The 12,963-nt window shown below is 46.2% G+C and overlaps 1 protein-coding gene and 1 pseudogene across 3 annotated transcripts in view; one reads left to right on the top strand and one right to left on the bottom strand.

Annotated features, from left to right (window-relative positions):
- STK32B (serine/threonine kinase 32B) overlaps positions 1 to 12,963 on the bottom strand; it is a 301,945-nt gene that overhangs the window by 203,412 nt on the left and 85,570 nt on the right. For all 3 annotated transcript variants that reach the window (XM_074350416.1, XM_074350409.1, XM_074350427.1), the window contains one exon: positions 12,540 to 12,691. In XM_074350416.1, coding sequence (XP_074206517.1) covers positions 12,540 to 12,691 — 152 coding nt within the window. The remainder of the gene's footprint in view (positions 1 to 12,539; positions 12,692 to 12,963) is intronic.
- LOC105083252 (ATP synthase F(0) complex subunit g, mitochondrial pseudogene) lies at positions 11,080 to 11,444 on the top strand (annotated as a pseudogene).

Raw genomic sequence — 12,963 nt, 5'->3', positions numbered from 1 at the left:
AAATCACTTTACAAAATAAATACCTACTGGCTAAGATCCATCAATCAATCAAATGGATCAATCAATCAGTGCTGAATCAATGAACGCATGAACCCAAAGGCAGGGGGTGCTGGTGCAGACCACTGGCCTGATGTGCGGTCCACTCGTTTATAAGCCACGAACCCCCCTCGGCCTCAGTTGTCCCTCTGCCAAATGGAAAGGCACAGGGCCACTGGACAGGACACTGTGGGCAATAACTAAGATGACCCATGTGGAGCGCCCAGAAGGTACGCAGCCAGCGCTTAATAAGGGTTTGCTATTAGAACCGCCACCACCATCACCCATCAGAATCTAAAAGGTCACTTTCCTTCCTTAGCTTTACAAACTGACGCGGGATCAGAGGTTTGGGGTGGAAACACCATTTGTTCAGATTAGCAAAATACCTTCTGTTGGGCTGGGAAGACTAGAGGGCTCACTTTTGCTTTTAGTTCTGACCGCCACATCAGTGTGGGTCAGCGCAAGCTGGCCGGTTACAGCCTCTGCATATCCTCTGCGGGGCAGAGGACATGGAGTCGGTCAATCATTCATTCAGCAAGCACTTACTGAGCCTCCACCCCATGTCAAGACAGGTTTCCGAGTGCTGAGGAAAGCGGTGAAAATGTAGATGAGTATGCCCTCTGGAGCCCTTCCCTCCTTCACGCATGTGTGTGTGAAGGAGGCATAGAAAATAAACAGGATAAATAAGTGAAATGTATTGCATCTAAAGTGGGGAGGAGGGTTAGTGGGTTGAGACTGCCAGGATGGGGAGGAACTGACCACTTACAATCGGGTAGCCAAGAAAAGACCTCAAACAGCAGGTAACGTCCCCTGCAGGTGCCTAGGGGAAGTTATCCCAGGCAGAGGAAACTCCAGTGCGATGACCAGGGTGGGTGCGTGCCCAGCTGTCATAAGGACACCGGGAGCTGCCGTGCGACTTTCAAAAACCCGAGGAACAAGGGAGCTACAGTCTCCAATTTAATTAAGCTCACCACAGTGGGTATATACTTCCCATTAAAAGGTATGACACTCTATGGCAATTTTTGATTCTCTTTGGGACACAAGCTTAACAGAGAACTGCTCATCGCTTAGCATCCATCGGCTTTACCTGCAGTTCGCACAGTTACAACCACATTCACTGCCTCCCCCCGGAGATTTCAGGCTCATAAACCATTCATGGGGTTTACAGGCTACGACCCATGCTTCAGTTCTCCTCAGAAGGAAGTGCAATAAAGTACATCTCACTAACAAATTATCATTTTCACAGAACCTTCATCCACTGGATCCCATTTGATTTGGACTTTCACAAAGCCTGGAAAAGAGGGGGGTATTATCCCCGTTGTATAGACGAGGAAACTGAGGCTTTCCAAGAGCACAGTCCTAGGAAAGGGAAGGAACACTTTTTGCCTGGTATCCAACCACCATATTTCCTCTTTTTAACTGATCTCAAAGCATCACTCTCATTGCTTATCCACCTTCAGGTCTGTGAGGTGTATCCTGGCCCTGGCTCACTGAAGATGGGTTTAGGAAGAATCAAAGCTTCGGCGTTAGATCTGAGTCTATCAGGGTTGTGCTGGAGCTGGCTCCTGTTGCCTCATGAGAATGTCTCAGTTTTCAGAAATTTTGCAAGCAGGCTGACATGCTGTTAGTTTGAAATCAACCATGTCTTCGTCCGCTTATGCTGCTATCATAGAATGCGATGGACTGGGTGGCTTAGAAGCAACAGAAATTTCTTTCTCACGGTCTGGAGGCTAGAAGTCCAAGATTAAGGTGCAAGTGGATTTGGTGTCTGGTGAGCGTCAGCTTTCTGGCTCATAGACAGTTGTCTTCTGGCTGTGTCTTCACGTGCAGAAGGGGAAGGAGTGAGGGAGCTCAGTGGGACCTCTTGTCAGGACACTAATCCTGTTCATGGGGGCCCTACCCTCGTGACTCGATCCCCTCCCAAGGGCCCACCTCCTGCTACCATCCATCACCCTGGAGGTTAAGGCTTCAACATATGAATCTGGGGAAGATTCATACCCTCAGCCTGTAGCAGGCCATGATGGGAGAGCTGACACCACGGAAATCGGCCGACTCTACCGGCCAGGGCTTGCTTTCTGTCCCTTGGACAGCTTGTTGTGAAGCATTACTGGCACGTTGTTGCCTCTAGTCCCGATGCTGCCTCTTGTCAGCTACATAATCCCCCACAAGTTACTTAACCCACCAGTCCTCAGCTTCTCCAGCTGTAAGCTGGGGGTGGTAACATCCACCATGGAAGATGGCTCGGAAGACCAATCAGGGTAAAATAGGAAAAGAGCCGTGCACCGTAGGAGATCAGTCAAAGGGGAGTGCTACCAGTACTTTAGGCACTGATGAAGTGTAGGAAGACTTTAATGATTCCCCAAGGACCCAGGAGAGTCCTAATTACAGAAAAAGCATGAGAAGTCAGAGAAATGGGCATAAGAAGGCACTGTGTGGGTGGAAGATGGGGAGGCAGAGCGCTCCAAAGACTGCAGGCGGGTCCAAGGGGGTCCTGGCTTTCCCATGGACGTTGGGCAAACTCCATGCCCTTCCATGGATTTCTGGATTCCCACCCCCATTCACCCGCAGGAATTATCTGATACATGAGGGCCACTGCCGGGCCCAGTTCCACCCTCCCCAAGCCCTGGTTTTTGCACAGCACATTCTCTGGGTCCTCACCCATCCCTTTCCACAGTTCAGGGTTGACCCTCTGGATGTCAGAACGCAGCTGGTACATCTTGTAATCCACACTCACCCGCTTAAGTATAACAAACCTATACCACTTAAAAATAAAATTTGGTGGAGGGAGGTACAGCTCAGTCGTATAGTGCATGTTTAGCATGCACGAGGGCCTGGGTTCAATCCCCAGTACCTCCAGTAAAAATTTAAAAAAAATTAAAATTAAAATTAAAAAATAAAAATAAAAATAAATTAATAATAATAAATAAAAATAAAATTTGGGAAACCTGGGATCTTGAAAGCACAAACCTGACAAATCCTGGAATAGTAAGGGATGAGAAAAGGACCCTGGACGAGACAGCATCACCTCCTGCTCCCTTTTATTAAGGGAGTTACCATGATGATGGAAACATAAGATGATACTAATTGGAATTTGGAAGAACCTCACAAGCATTTCCCATCTCTGAGCCCCACGACATGGTGGATGTTTGGAATCTCTATGTTTTTTAACTTACCCAGGACCCCAAAGGACCGTCACTACTCAAGATGTAAGAAGAGAGCAGGGGTGCAGAATCAACCGCTGGCTGAGGCTGAGGGTCTGTCCTCTCTCATCTGTAAGCTCAGTAGAGATGGCGAGCGACCATCTCGCTCACTGTTCTATCACCAGGGCCAGCACGGTGTTTGGCATGTTCTAGGACCTTAACAAACACCGAATGAATTACGTACTGAACAGCAGGTGCTGGGAATACGGAGGTGAGTAGGGCGTGGTCCCATTCCCCAAGCGGTTCCCTGCTAACAGAGGAAACAGACATACAAACAGATAAAAGTGGCCGAGCTGCCTTGTGCTGCGACAGAGTCCAGAAGCAAGCACGGCCAGTGGGGGCCTGGGCAGCCGTCCTGAGGAAGCTTGATGGAGGGGGTGGTGCCTGGTCTGTAAACTCCAAGAGGGCAGGAGCCATACTGATTCTCTTCTTCTCTGTGCCCTTAGAAATTAAGACAGCACCTGGTACCCAGGAAGGCTCCAATCAGTACCTATTAAATGAATGAATACTTGTGGGAGGATGAGTGGAAGTTCTCACCGAAAACCAAGGGGAGTCAGCGTTCCAGGCAGAAGGAACAGCATGTGCCAGGCCTGGCGGGATGAAAACAGCAAGATGAAGTACAGGGGGCACTCATGAGTCAGAACGGCTGGACAAAAATGCAGCAAGATGGTGGCAAGGGTGGGTGTCAGGAGGAGAGACTGACATAATGTCAGGGGTCAGCTCACGGAGAGACATATATTCCCTGGGCCTTGTGGTATTCTACTCAGAGGAGGGGTGGGCTTGGATATGCACTTTGATAAAGTTTGCCCTCCTGTGGACTAAATGTCTGTGTCCCTCCAAAAATTCCTAAAGTGAAACCCTAGTCCCCAGTGTGACAGAGGCAGAGCCTCCAGGGGGTGATTAGGTCATGAGGGTGGGGCCCTCATGATGGAACAAGAGAGAGCTCACTCTCTCTCTCTCCCACGTGAGGGCCCAGCAGGAAGACAGCATCTCTAGCATCTCTACCCCAGGAGAAAGGTCTTCATCAGAACTTGACCAGGCCAGCACCCTGATCTCAGACTTGCCAGCCTGCGGAACTGTGAGAAATACATGTCTGCTGTTAAGCCGCCCGGTCTACAGCAATCTATTACAGCAGCCTGACCTGACCTAAGGCACCCCGTGTGGGGCAAACTGGTGTGGCTGAGTGCTGAAAGGTGAGCTGGGATGCTGCAGCAATATTCAAGACCAAAGATGATTATTTTTATGGAAATGAGGCTACTCAGTAACTGGTGATTCTTTGCAAAGGGTTTCTATCCTTCATCAAAGGTTCCCCGAGGGCCTTCCTGTCTCTGTTGTCCCTCAGCTTCCTTTCCTGTCCCCTTACTTCAGACAGAGCAGCTCCACCTTTCAACACCTTAAATAGTTTTACGTAGTCGAAGTACTCAATGCTTAAGAAAAATCAGCCACTGGTTTAAGTGGTTCTTTCTTGGCTTAGAGTGTTTCGTAAAGACTTGTGTCTTGAACCAGCCCTTTGCTACTCAGGGAAGGTTCTAGAAACAACACAACACTTGCTATGAGAACTGTTTAAACTGACTGCAGGTATCTGTTCTCATCCCATCCTACCCGATCTCCATTCCCACAGTTACTTCAATGGCAAACTGGGCAGGGGAGGCAATGGACCAATTATAAACAGATCATTTTAACAGCTAGTCTAGCACAGTCAATCTGGTACATGGAATTGGATTTTGAAAGTACAGTCTGAAAACACAAGTGACCTACCTACCCATTACCACGTAATCAGGATGAAAATCTAGTACTGAAAACTCAAGACATATCTTCCAACAGTCAGCATGTCCTCATGTACACTGCTGGAAGAGGAGAAAACTGGTCCAGCCAGCCCAAGGGGAACCTGAAAGACGAGTGTTACCATGACAACAGCATCAGAGGTGCCGGATCCAGCTGGCGCCCTGCCCGGGACCCTGTGGATACTTGTTATATATGACCCTACTTGGTCCTTAGAGCAACCCTATGATGTGGTCATCTTTTCATCTGCATCTTACACATAAGGCAACTGAGACACAGCACGGAAAATCAAATGACTCTCAAGGCCTCTGTATTAGTCCACCTGGGCTGCCATAACACAAACCACAGCCTGGGGGGCATTAGCAGCAGACGCGTACTTCCGCAACGTTTCCGAGACGGCAAGTCGGAGATCACGTCCAGGCGTGGACATGATCTGGTGAGGACTCTCCTTCTGGTTTGCAGATGGCCACCTTCTTGCTGTGTCCTCACGTGGCAGAGAGACTCACCCTCTCTCCATCTTCTTAGGAGGCCACCATCCTTTGGGATTAGGGCTCCACCCCAACGACTTCACTTTACCTTATTGGCCACTTAAAAGACCCTGTCCACAGACAGAGTCACACTGGGGGTTAGGGCATCCACATGTGAGTCTGCATGGGGTAGGGCTGGGGGATGGAGGAAGCACAATTAAGTCCAGAGCAGCCTCACAGCCGGGGACATCAGACCTCAGAGCTGAGTGTTGAAACTCTCCCCTCCCCATCTCTCCCCTCCTCTCCTCCCCCACTCCCCACCTCTCCAGGGCTCCTGCTAATGTACCAGCCCCTGTCCCTGGGGTGATTTTTCACTCCCTTCTTCCTTTGCCCTGGTATCCTGAAGCCCAAGAGAGCCAAACAATTTCGCTTCAGAACACGTGAAAATATTGCACTTGACAACTCAACCTGGATGGTCACAGGCCTGGGACCACCCATCATTTATTCCTTAGAGGCCAAACTGTCGTGAAAACTAATCAGTGCCTGGTCTTTGCCTCTGCCGGTTATAGAGCATGTCAGCAAAAAAGAAGAATGAGGAGGGGCACAGGCAGGCTTTCCAAGGCTGTGATAATTCACCCTCCGTGTAATGAGATGAAAAGCTGACGTATCATTAATTTAAAGCAGTGGTGTCCTTATGAATCCAACAAGCAATTTCACCCTGTGCTCCCTGCCAGCGGGGTGAGAGGCAGCCAAACAGAAGCCCAGCAGGAGGGGCTCCAGGCAGGGAGCAGGGGGTGCAGCTGGCTAAGCAGGGAAGGGCCAGGGCCTTCTCACACAGCTGTGGGAGAGGTGCTGTGAGCGTGGCCCTTGAAGCCAGACAACCTGGGTTCGAGTCCATCTCCACCACCTACTAGTGATGTGACTCAGTTTCCCCATCTGTAAACAGGCATAATGATATTAGGACGATAGTAGGAAACTAGAGAGGCCATTAGGAAGATTAATAGGAGTTAAAGGAGACACTTACCAAATACCCAATACACGCTGGTGGTCATTTCCCTACAAGAACTGGAAACCTTAGGGCACAGTGGATGGTCTTGAGTTGGAATTGCAATCTCATTGGTTCAGGTACGGTCATGAACTGCTCTGAGCCTCCCTTTCCTCTCGGAGAAAGGGGGCCCAAACCCCTCCTTCTGCAGGCCTGTTATGAAGACTGCAGCATGAGGATATAATGTGCCAATCACGTGGCAGGCACGGTCACTACGGTGCTCTGAAAACAGCTCCCAGTCTCCCTCTGCAGATTCCTGAGATTCAGGTGGGGCCAACCTCCTAGCCCCTCCCCCACTGCTTTAGGAATGGGCACATGACCAGGTCAATCACACCAGTGAACTTCAGCCTCTGCTGGTGCTGTTCAGCTTGTAGGAGGAACAGGAGCAACCAGTGACCAGCATGAGTGACGGCTCTGAAAATAAAGTGAGCACACAGGAGAGCAGGAGATCGAGAGGGAGAGCGAAGTCAGCTGGAGTGCTAGGCTTTTTAGTTACAAGCCCCGAGGAACCCCCTGAGGCAAAGTTTAAGTCCCCATAATAAAAAAAATCGTGAGCCATGCAGTATGTAAGGTACTCAGTACCGGCCAACGGATTAAGGACCCTCTCCTTTCCACTTAAAGCTGGAAGGGGCATTATCTATCTGTCTATCTATCTATCTATTTATCTATCATCCATCTATTGTCATACGTAGGCACACACACACACACACACACACACACACACACACACACACACACATAGAAAACCTCTTAGAGTGAATAATATTTTCATTTACGGAAAATACACTTTCATATCTTTTGTTCTCAGTAATTCTCAAAATAGTCCTAGCAGTAAACAAGGTAGTACTATCACCATTAACATGTAAAACACTGAGGCCAGAGTTTGAGAGGTTCTCTCCTTTCCTGCTTATGACGAGAAGGCAATGCCTTCGGAGGCCAGTGTGTGGAGGGAGTTTTGCTACTGACCCAGCATTTACATGGAATTAAAGGTGGTCTGTCTTTAATCTGTTGGCATCTTAGAGACCGTAAACAGCGTCAAAAAGTGGTACCCAAAAAGGGAGGATGCCGACACAGCCTCCCTCCTTCAACACCCATCACAGCCCACATGTCCATCCCATCCCCTTGACCCAATCCAAGCAGTCTCCCCTGAAAGAGCTGAGGCTCGGAGATCTTCATCTCAGCATTATTTACATTGGCAAGATAATCAGAAGCAGCCTGAAATAACCTATGTGAGAGGTTCAAGGTTAGATGTCTTATTACCCTTCTCCAGAGTGGAAGGTTATGTAGCCACTAAAAATGATTCATAAGAAGTTTGTCATAAGGAAATTATGCTCCTGCCAGACAATTAGTTTGAAAAAGCAGAATCCAACACTGTTATATATGCTGTTTATATCGATTAAATTTACAGTCCTATTGACATAAGAAAAGAAGTACAACAAGAATTACACACCAAAATGTAATCTGGTGCAATGAACATAGGTTGCTTTTCTGATTAGAAATGGTGCAGCCACAGTGGAGAACGGTATGGAGATTCCTCAAAAAGTTAAGGTTATAACTACCATTAGATCCAGCTATCTCATTTCTGAGTATGTATCCAAAGAACATGAAGACACTAATTCAAAAAGATATTTGCAATAGAGGGCCCAGAAATGAACCCACAAACTTTTGGTCAACTAATCTTCGACAAAGGAGGCAAGAACATACAATGGAATAAAGACAGTCTCTTCAGCAAATGGTGTTGGGAGAACTGGACAGCAGCATGCAAATCAGTGAAGCTAGAACACTCCCTTACACCATACACAAAAATCAACTCAAAATGGATCAAAGACTTAAACATAAGACAAGATACAATAAACCTCCTAGAGGAAAATATAGGCAAAACATTATCTGACATACATCTCAAAAATTTTCTCCTAGAAGAAATAAAAGCAAGAATAAATCAATGGGACCTAATGAAACTTACAAGCTTCTGCACAGCAAAGGAAACCAGAAGTAAAACAAGAAGAAAACCTACGGAATGGGAGAAAATTTTTGCAAGTGAAACCGACAAAGGCTTGATCTCCAGAATATATAAGCAGCTCATGCGACTTAATAAGAAGAAAATAAACACCCCAATCCAAAAATGGGCAAAAGACCTAAACAAGCAATTCTCCAAGGAAGACATATAAATGATCAATAAGCACATAAAAAATGCTGAATATCACTAAATATCACAGAAATGCAAATCAAAACTACAATGAGGTATCACCTCACACCAGTCAGACTGGCCATCATTCAAAAATCCACAAATGACAAATGCTGGAGAGGCTGTGGAGAAAGGGGAACCCTCCTACACTGCTGGTGGGAATGCAGTTTGGTGCAGCAACTATAGAAAACAGTATGGAAATTCCTCAAAAGACTAGGAATAGACTTACCGTATGACCCAGGAATCCTGCTCCTGGGCTTATATCCAGAAGGAACCCTACTTCAGGATGACACCTGCACTCTAATGTTCATAGCAGCACTATTTACAATAGCCAAGACATGGAGACAGCCTAAATGTCCATCAATGGATGACTGGATAAAGAAGATGTGGTACATTTATAAAATGGAATACTATTCAGCCATAAAAACCGACAACATAATGCCATTTGCAGAAACATGGATGCTCCTGGAGAATGTCATTCTAAGTGAAGTAAGCCAGAAAGAGAAAGAAAAATACCATATGAGATCACTCATATGTGGAATCTAAAAAACAAAAGCAAAAACAAAAATAAAAACAAAAGAACAAAGCATAAAAACGAAACAGAAATAGACTCATAGACATAGAATACAAACTTGTGGTTGCCGAGGGGGTGGAGGATGGGAAGGGATAGACAGGATTTCAAAATTGTAGAATAGATAAACAAGATTATACTGTATAGCACAGGGAAATATACACAAGATCTTATGTTAGCTCACAGAGAAAAAAATGTGACAATGAATATATATATGTTCATGTATAACTGAAAAATTGTGCTCTACACTGGAATTTGACACAACATTGTGAAATGATTATAAATCAATAAAAAATGTTTAAAAAAGATAAGAGAAAAAAAAGATATTTGCACCCATGCTCACTGCAGCACTGTTTATAACAGCCAAGGTACGGTAATAACCTAAGCACCCATCAGTGGATGAATGGATAAAGAAGATGCGGTACATACATACAACTACTCTGTCATTAAAAAAAAAAAACATGAAATGTTAGGTATTTTGATTGTGGTGGTAGTTTTCATAGGTGTATACGTGTATCAAAAATCACCTAATTATAATCTGAAATATATGTAATTTACTGTACAGAAATTATACCACAATAAAGTTGTTTTTAAAAAAAGAAGTTGTGGTATACACACACACACACACACAAATACAATGGACTATTATTCAGCCATAAAAAGAATGAAGTATTGTCATTTGCAGCAACATGGATGGACCCAGAGATTAATACTAAGTGAAGCAAGTCAGATAAAGACAAATATCACATGATATCATTTATATGTGGCATCTAAAAAAAAATGATACAAATGAACTCATTTACAAAACAGAAACAGACTCACAGACACACAAAACAAATTTATGGTTACCAAAAGGGGGAGGGGGAGAGGGATAAATTAGGAGCATGGGATTCACAAATACACACCTAACTATATACAAAAAGGATAAACAGCAAGGATTTACTGTATAGCACAGGGAACTATATTTAATAGCTTATAATAATCTACAATGAAAAAAGAATACAAAAAAGAATATGTATATGACTTGATCACTATGCTGTACACCTGAAACTAACACAATATTGTAAATCAACTATAGTTCAATAAAAAAAGAAGATGCAAAAAAAGCTAGATGAAATCCTGCCACTTGCAACAACACAGACAGACCTTGAGGGTATTACGCTAAGTGAAGTAAGTGAGAGGGAGAGAGACAAATCCTGTGTGATTTTACTCATATGTAGGGTATAAAGAACAAACAAAAAGTAAATGAGCAAACCAAACCAATCAAAAACAAACACGACCATACCGAGACTAGAGCAGTGGCTACCAGAGGGGAAGGGCGGGTGGGGGGAGTGGCAAATGGGTGAAGGGTTGACATCGGCGGTCTGGTGAAGGACGGAGGGTTAATTTTTGGTGGTGAGCACAATGTGAGGGCTACCGGGGTAGAAACATACTGTGAACATGAAACTTATATAATGTTATAAACCGAATGTTCCCTCGATCAAATATAAATTTAAAAGATTCCCTTGCACAGCAATCAAAACATGAAGGGGCTGAATTCCCCCCAGGGGTTTGGACGGTTGCCTGGAGACACGACGCATGCGCACCTGTTACTCAGACGCCTGTGTACGACGTGCAGTGTGGCTTTTCCCCGTAGAAACACCCCAGTCTGGGGCACCTGTCAGGCGCACCTGGACACCCTCTCCTTGCTCTGTCACCCCCCTGTTCACAGAGCGCTTCTGAGTATAAAGGGTCGTCGAAGCCATTGGTGACAGTAGGAACGTGGGCTTGGCTAGACATTCCCATAGCAAAAGATGCGCTTAAATCACAGATCCGGCCGGGTGGAAGGGGCTTTCCCTCCCGGAACCACGGCCCAGTTTGCCCGTAACCTCGCGGAGAAAGCCCAGGCGCTGCTCAGCGCCGCTGACTTCCTCGAAGCCGCGACTGGCCACATTTGGGCACTATGCCAAAGTAGGGCTGCCCCCCCCCCCCCCCCCGCTGAGATCCCGGCAGCTACCCAGAGCTTGGAAAAATAGTCCACGGTGCCCAGACTGGTAGCATCAAACAGCTCCCAGTTACAGAAGCTCTGCTGAATGGTTTGGTGGCCACTGAGGTGTGGATGTAGTTCTGTGTTGGTGAGGTTATAGGCAAGCGTGGCGTCGCTGGCTATAATGTCTGAAGACCAATCTCTAACGTGATTATATTCAGTTTATTATTTGAGTGCGATCAGACTGCAGTTTGGATAAAATGTTGTGTCAAAACAAAGATAAAAAATCTGTCAACTGAGATGCAGAATGAGACAGTCAGAATTCATTTCCTAGAACAGCCTGTCCCCTCCCCTTCCACAAAATCCAGCTCAGGAAACACTTATTAAGTGTCTCCAGCCTGTTCGAGACTGCATTAGAACCACAGAAACAAAGGACCAGGAAACAGCCCTTGTATTCAAGGAGCAGGTGACTTCTCAGCCAGGACAGACAAGTAAACCAACAATTCGGGTTCAAGGCGGTGCAGGCTCTGTTGGGTCAAGCACAGGTCGAGGTTGGAGACATGAGGGGCACACACCCAGCCTACGGAGCAGCAAAGGGTCTGGGCTTAAGTACCTTGAAAGCTGAGCCAAAGGAATGCACAGAATTTGGTTAGAGAAAGCGGGGGAAACACAGAGGTGGAAATTTCAGGAAGAGATGGCACAGGCACAAGCACAGAGGCAGGGAAGCGACCAGCAAGGCAGCAGTCAAGGACATAAATTAAAGCAGAGCTGATAGCCAAGGACGGGATGGAGAGAAAGTTCCAGAGCATGGGTCCCAGCGGGCCTCGTGGTCCAGATTCAGAACTTGGAATTTAGCATGTCCACGCTGGGCAGCCATCCAGAGTGGAGTGAAATATCAGCTCTGAGAAATCCTTCTTGCTATCAACACTATGGATGTGATCTTCCAAAACCTTGAATCCCCCACAGAAGACTTTATTTGGAATTGTCCTACAACAACCTGAATGTGTCCTCAAACACCCATGAACCTTCTCTTCTAAATCTATTTCAATTTTGATTCATTAGATAAGAGAGCAGAATTTAAGCACATGCTTAAAGATTTCATCAGAAAATGTGCTCTACAACATATTCATCAGAAAATGTACTCGACGAAATATTCAAAAGAATATTTGAACCTGGAAAATTTCATTTCTTACTCTTTACAGTGTGGAAGCCTCCCTCCAGCAGAGCCGTATTTGCATTTGGCTCCAGAATAAGGAATTCACAGGAGCCCCGGATGGAATCACTCACCAGAGGTTGACCAGGAAAGGATGCTCCAGTCCCTGCATGATCTGGAGTTCCCGGAAGACATTCCGAACTTCGTCTCTCTCGATACACTTCTGCTTGTTCATGTACTTCATGGCGTACATTTTCTTAGTGTCTCGCTTCTGCACGATGCAGACCTGAGCAGCAGCCAAAAGGGAGAAGATTCAGGCCAACATTCCAAAGGAAAAAAAAAAAAAAAAGGCAGCCCATCACTGCGATCCTACTCCTGGGTTCAAGCCCTGGTCCCGAAATCTTGGTAGCGGAGCAGCTCTGGCTAAGCCACAGCCTCCCCACGTCTGCAGAAAGGAGGAGCTGGACCAGGTTCGCCTGTTTATGGAGCATTCACACTAAGTGCTGTCCATGTCCTAAGTGCTGAAAAAGCAGCTGCGGAAACAGGAGACGAAGAGAA

This window comes from Camelus bactrianus, chromosome 2 (assembly GCF_048773025.1).
Source record: "Camelus bactrianus isolate YW-2024 breed Bactrian camel chromosome 2, ASM4877302v1, whole genome shotgun sequence".
Lineage (NCBI taxonomy): Eukaryota > Metazoa > Chordata > Mammalia > Artiodactyla > Camelidae > Camelus > Camelus bactrianus.
This window is presented reverse-complemented; position numbering and strand designations above follow the sequence as displayed.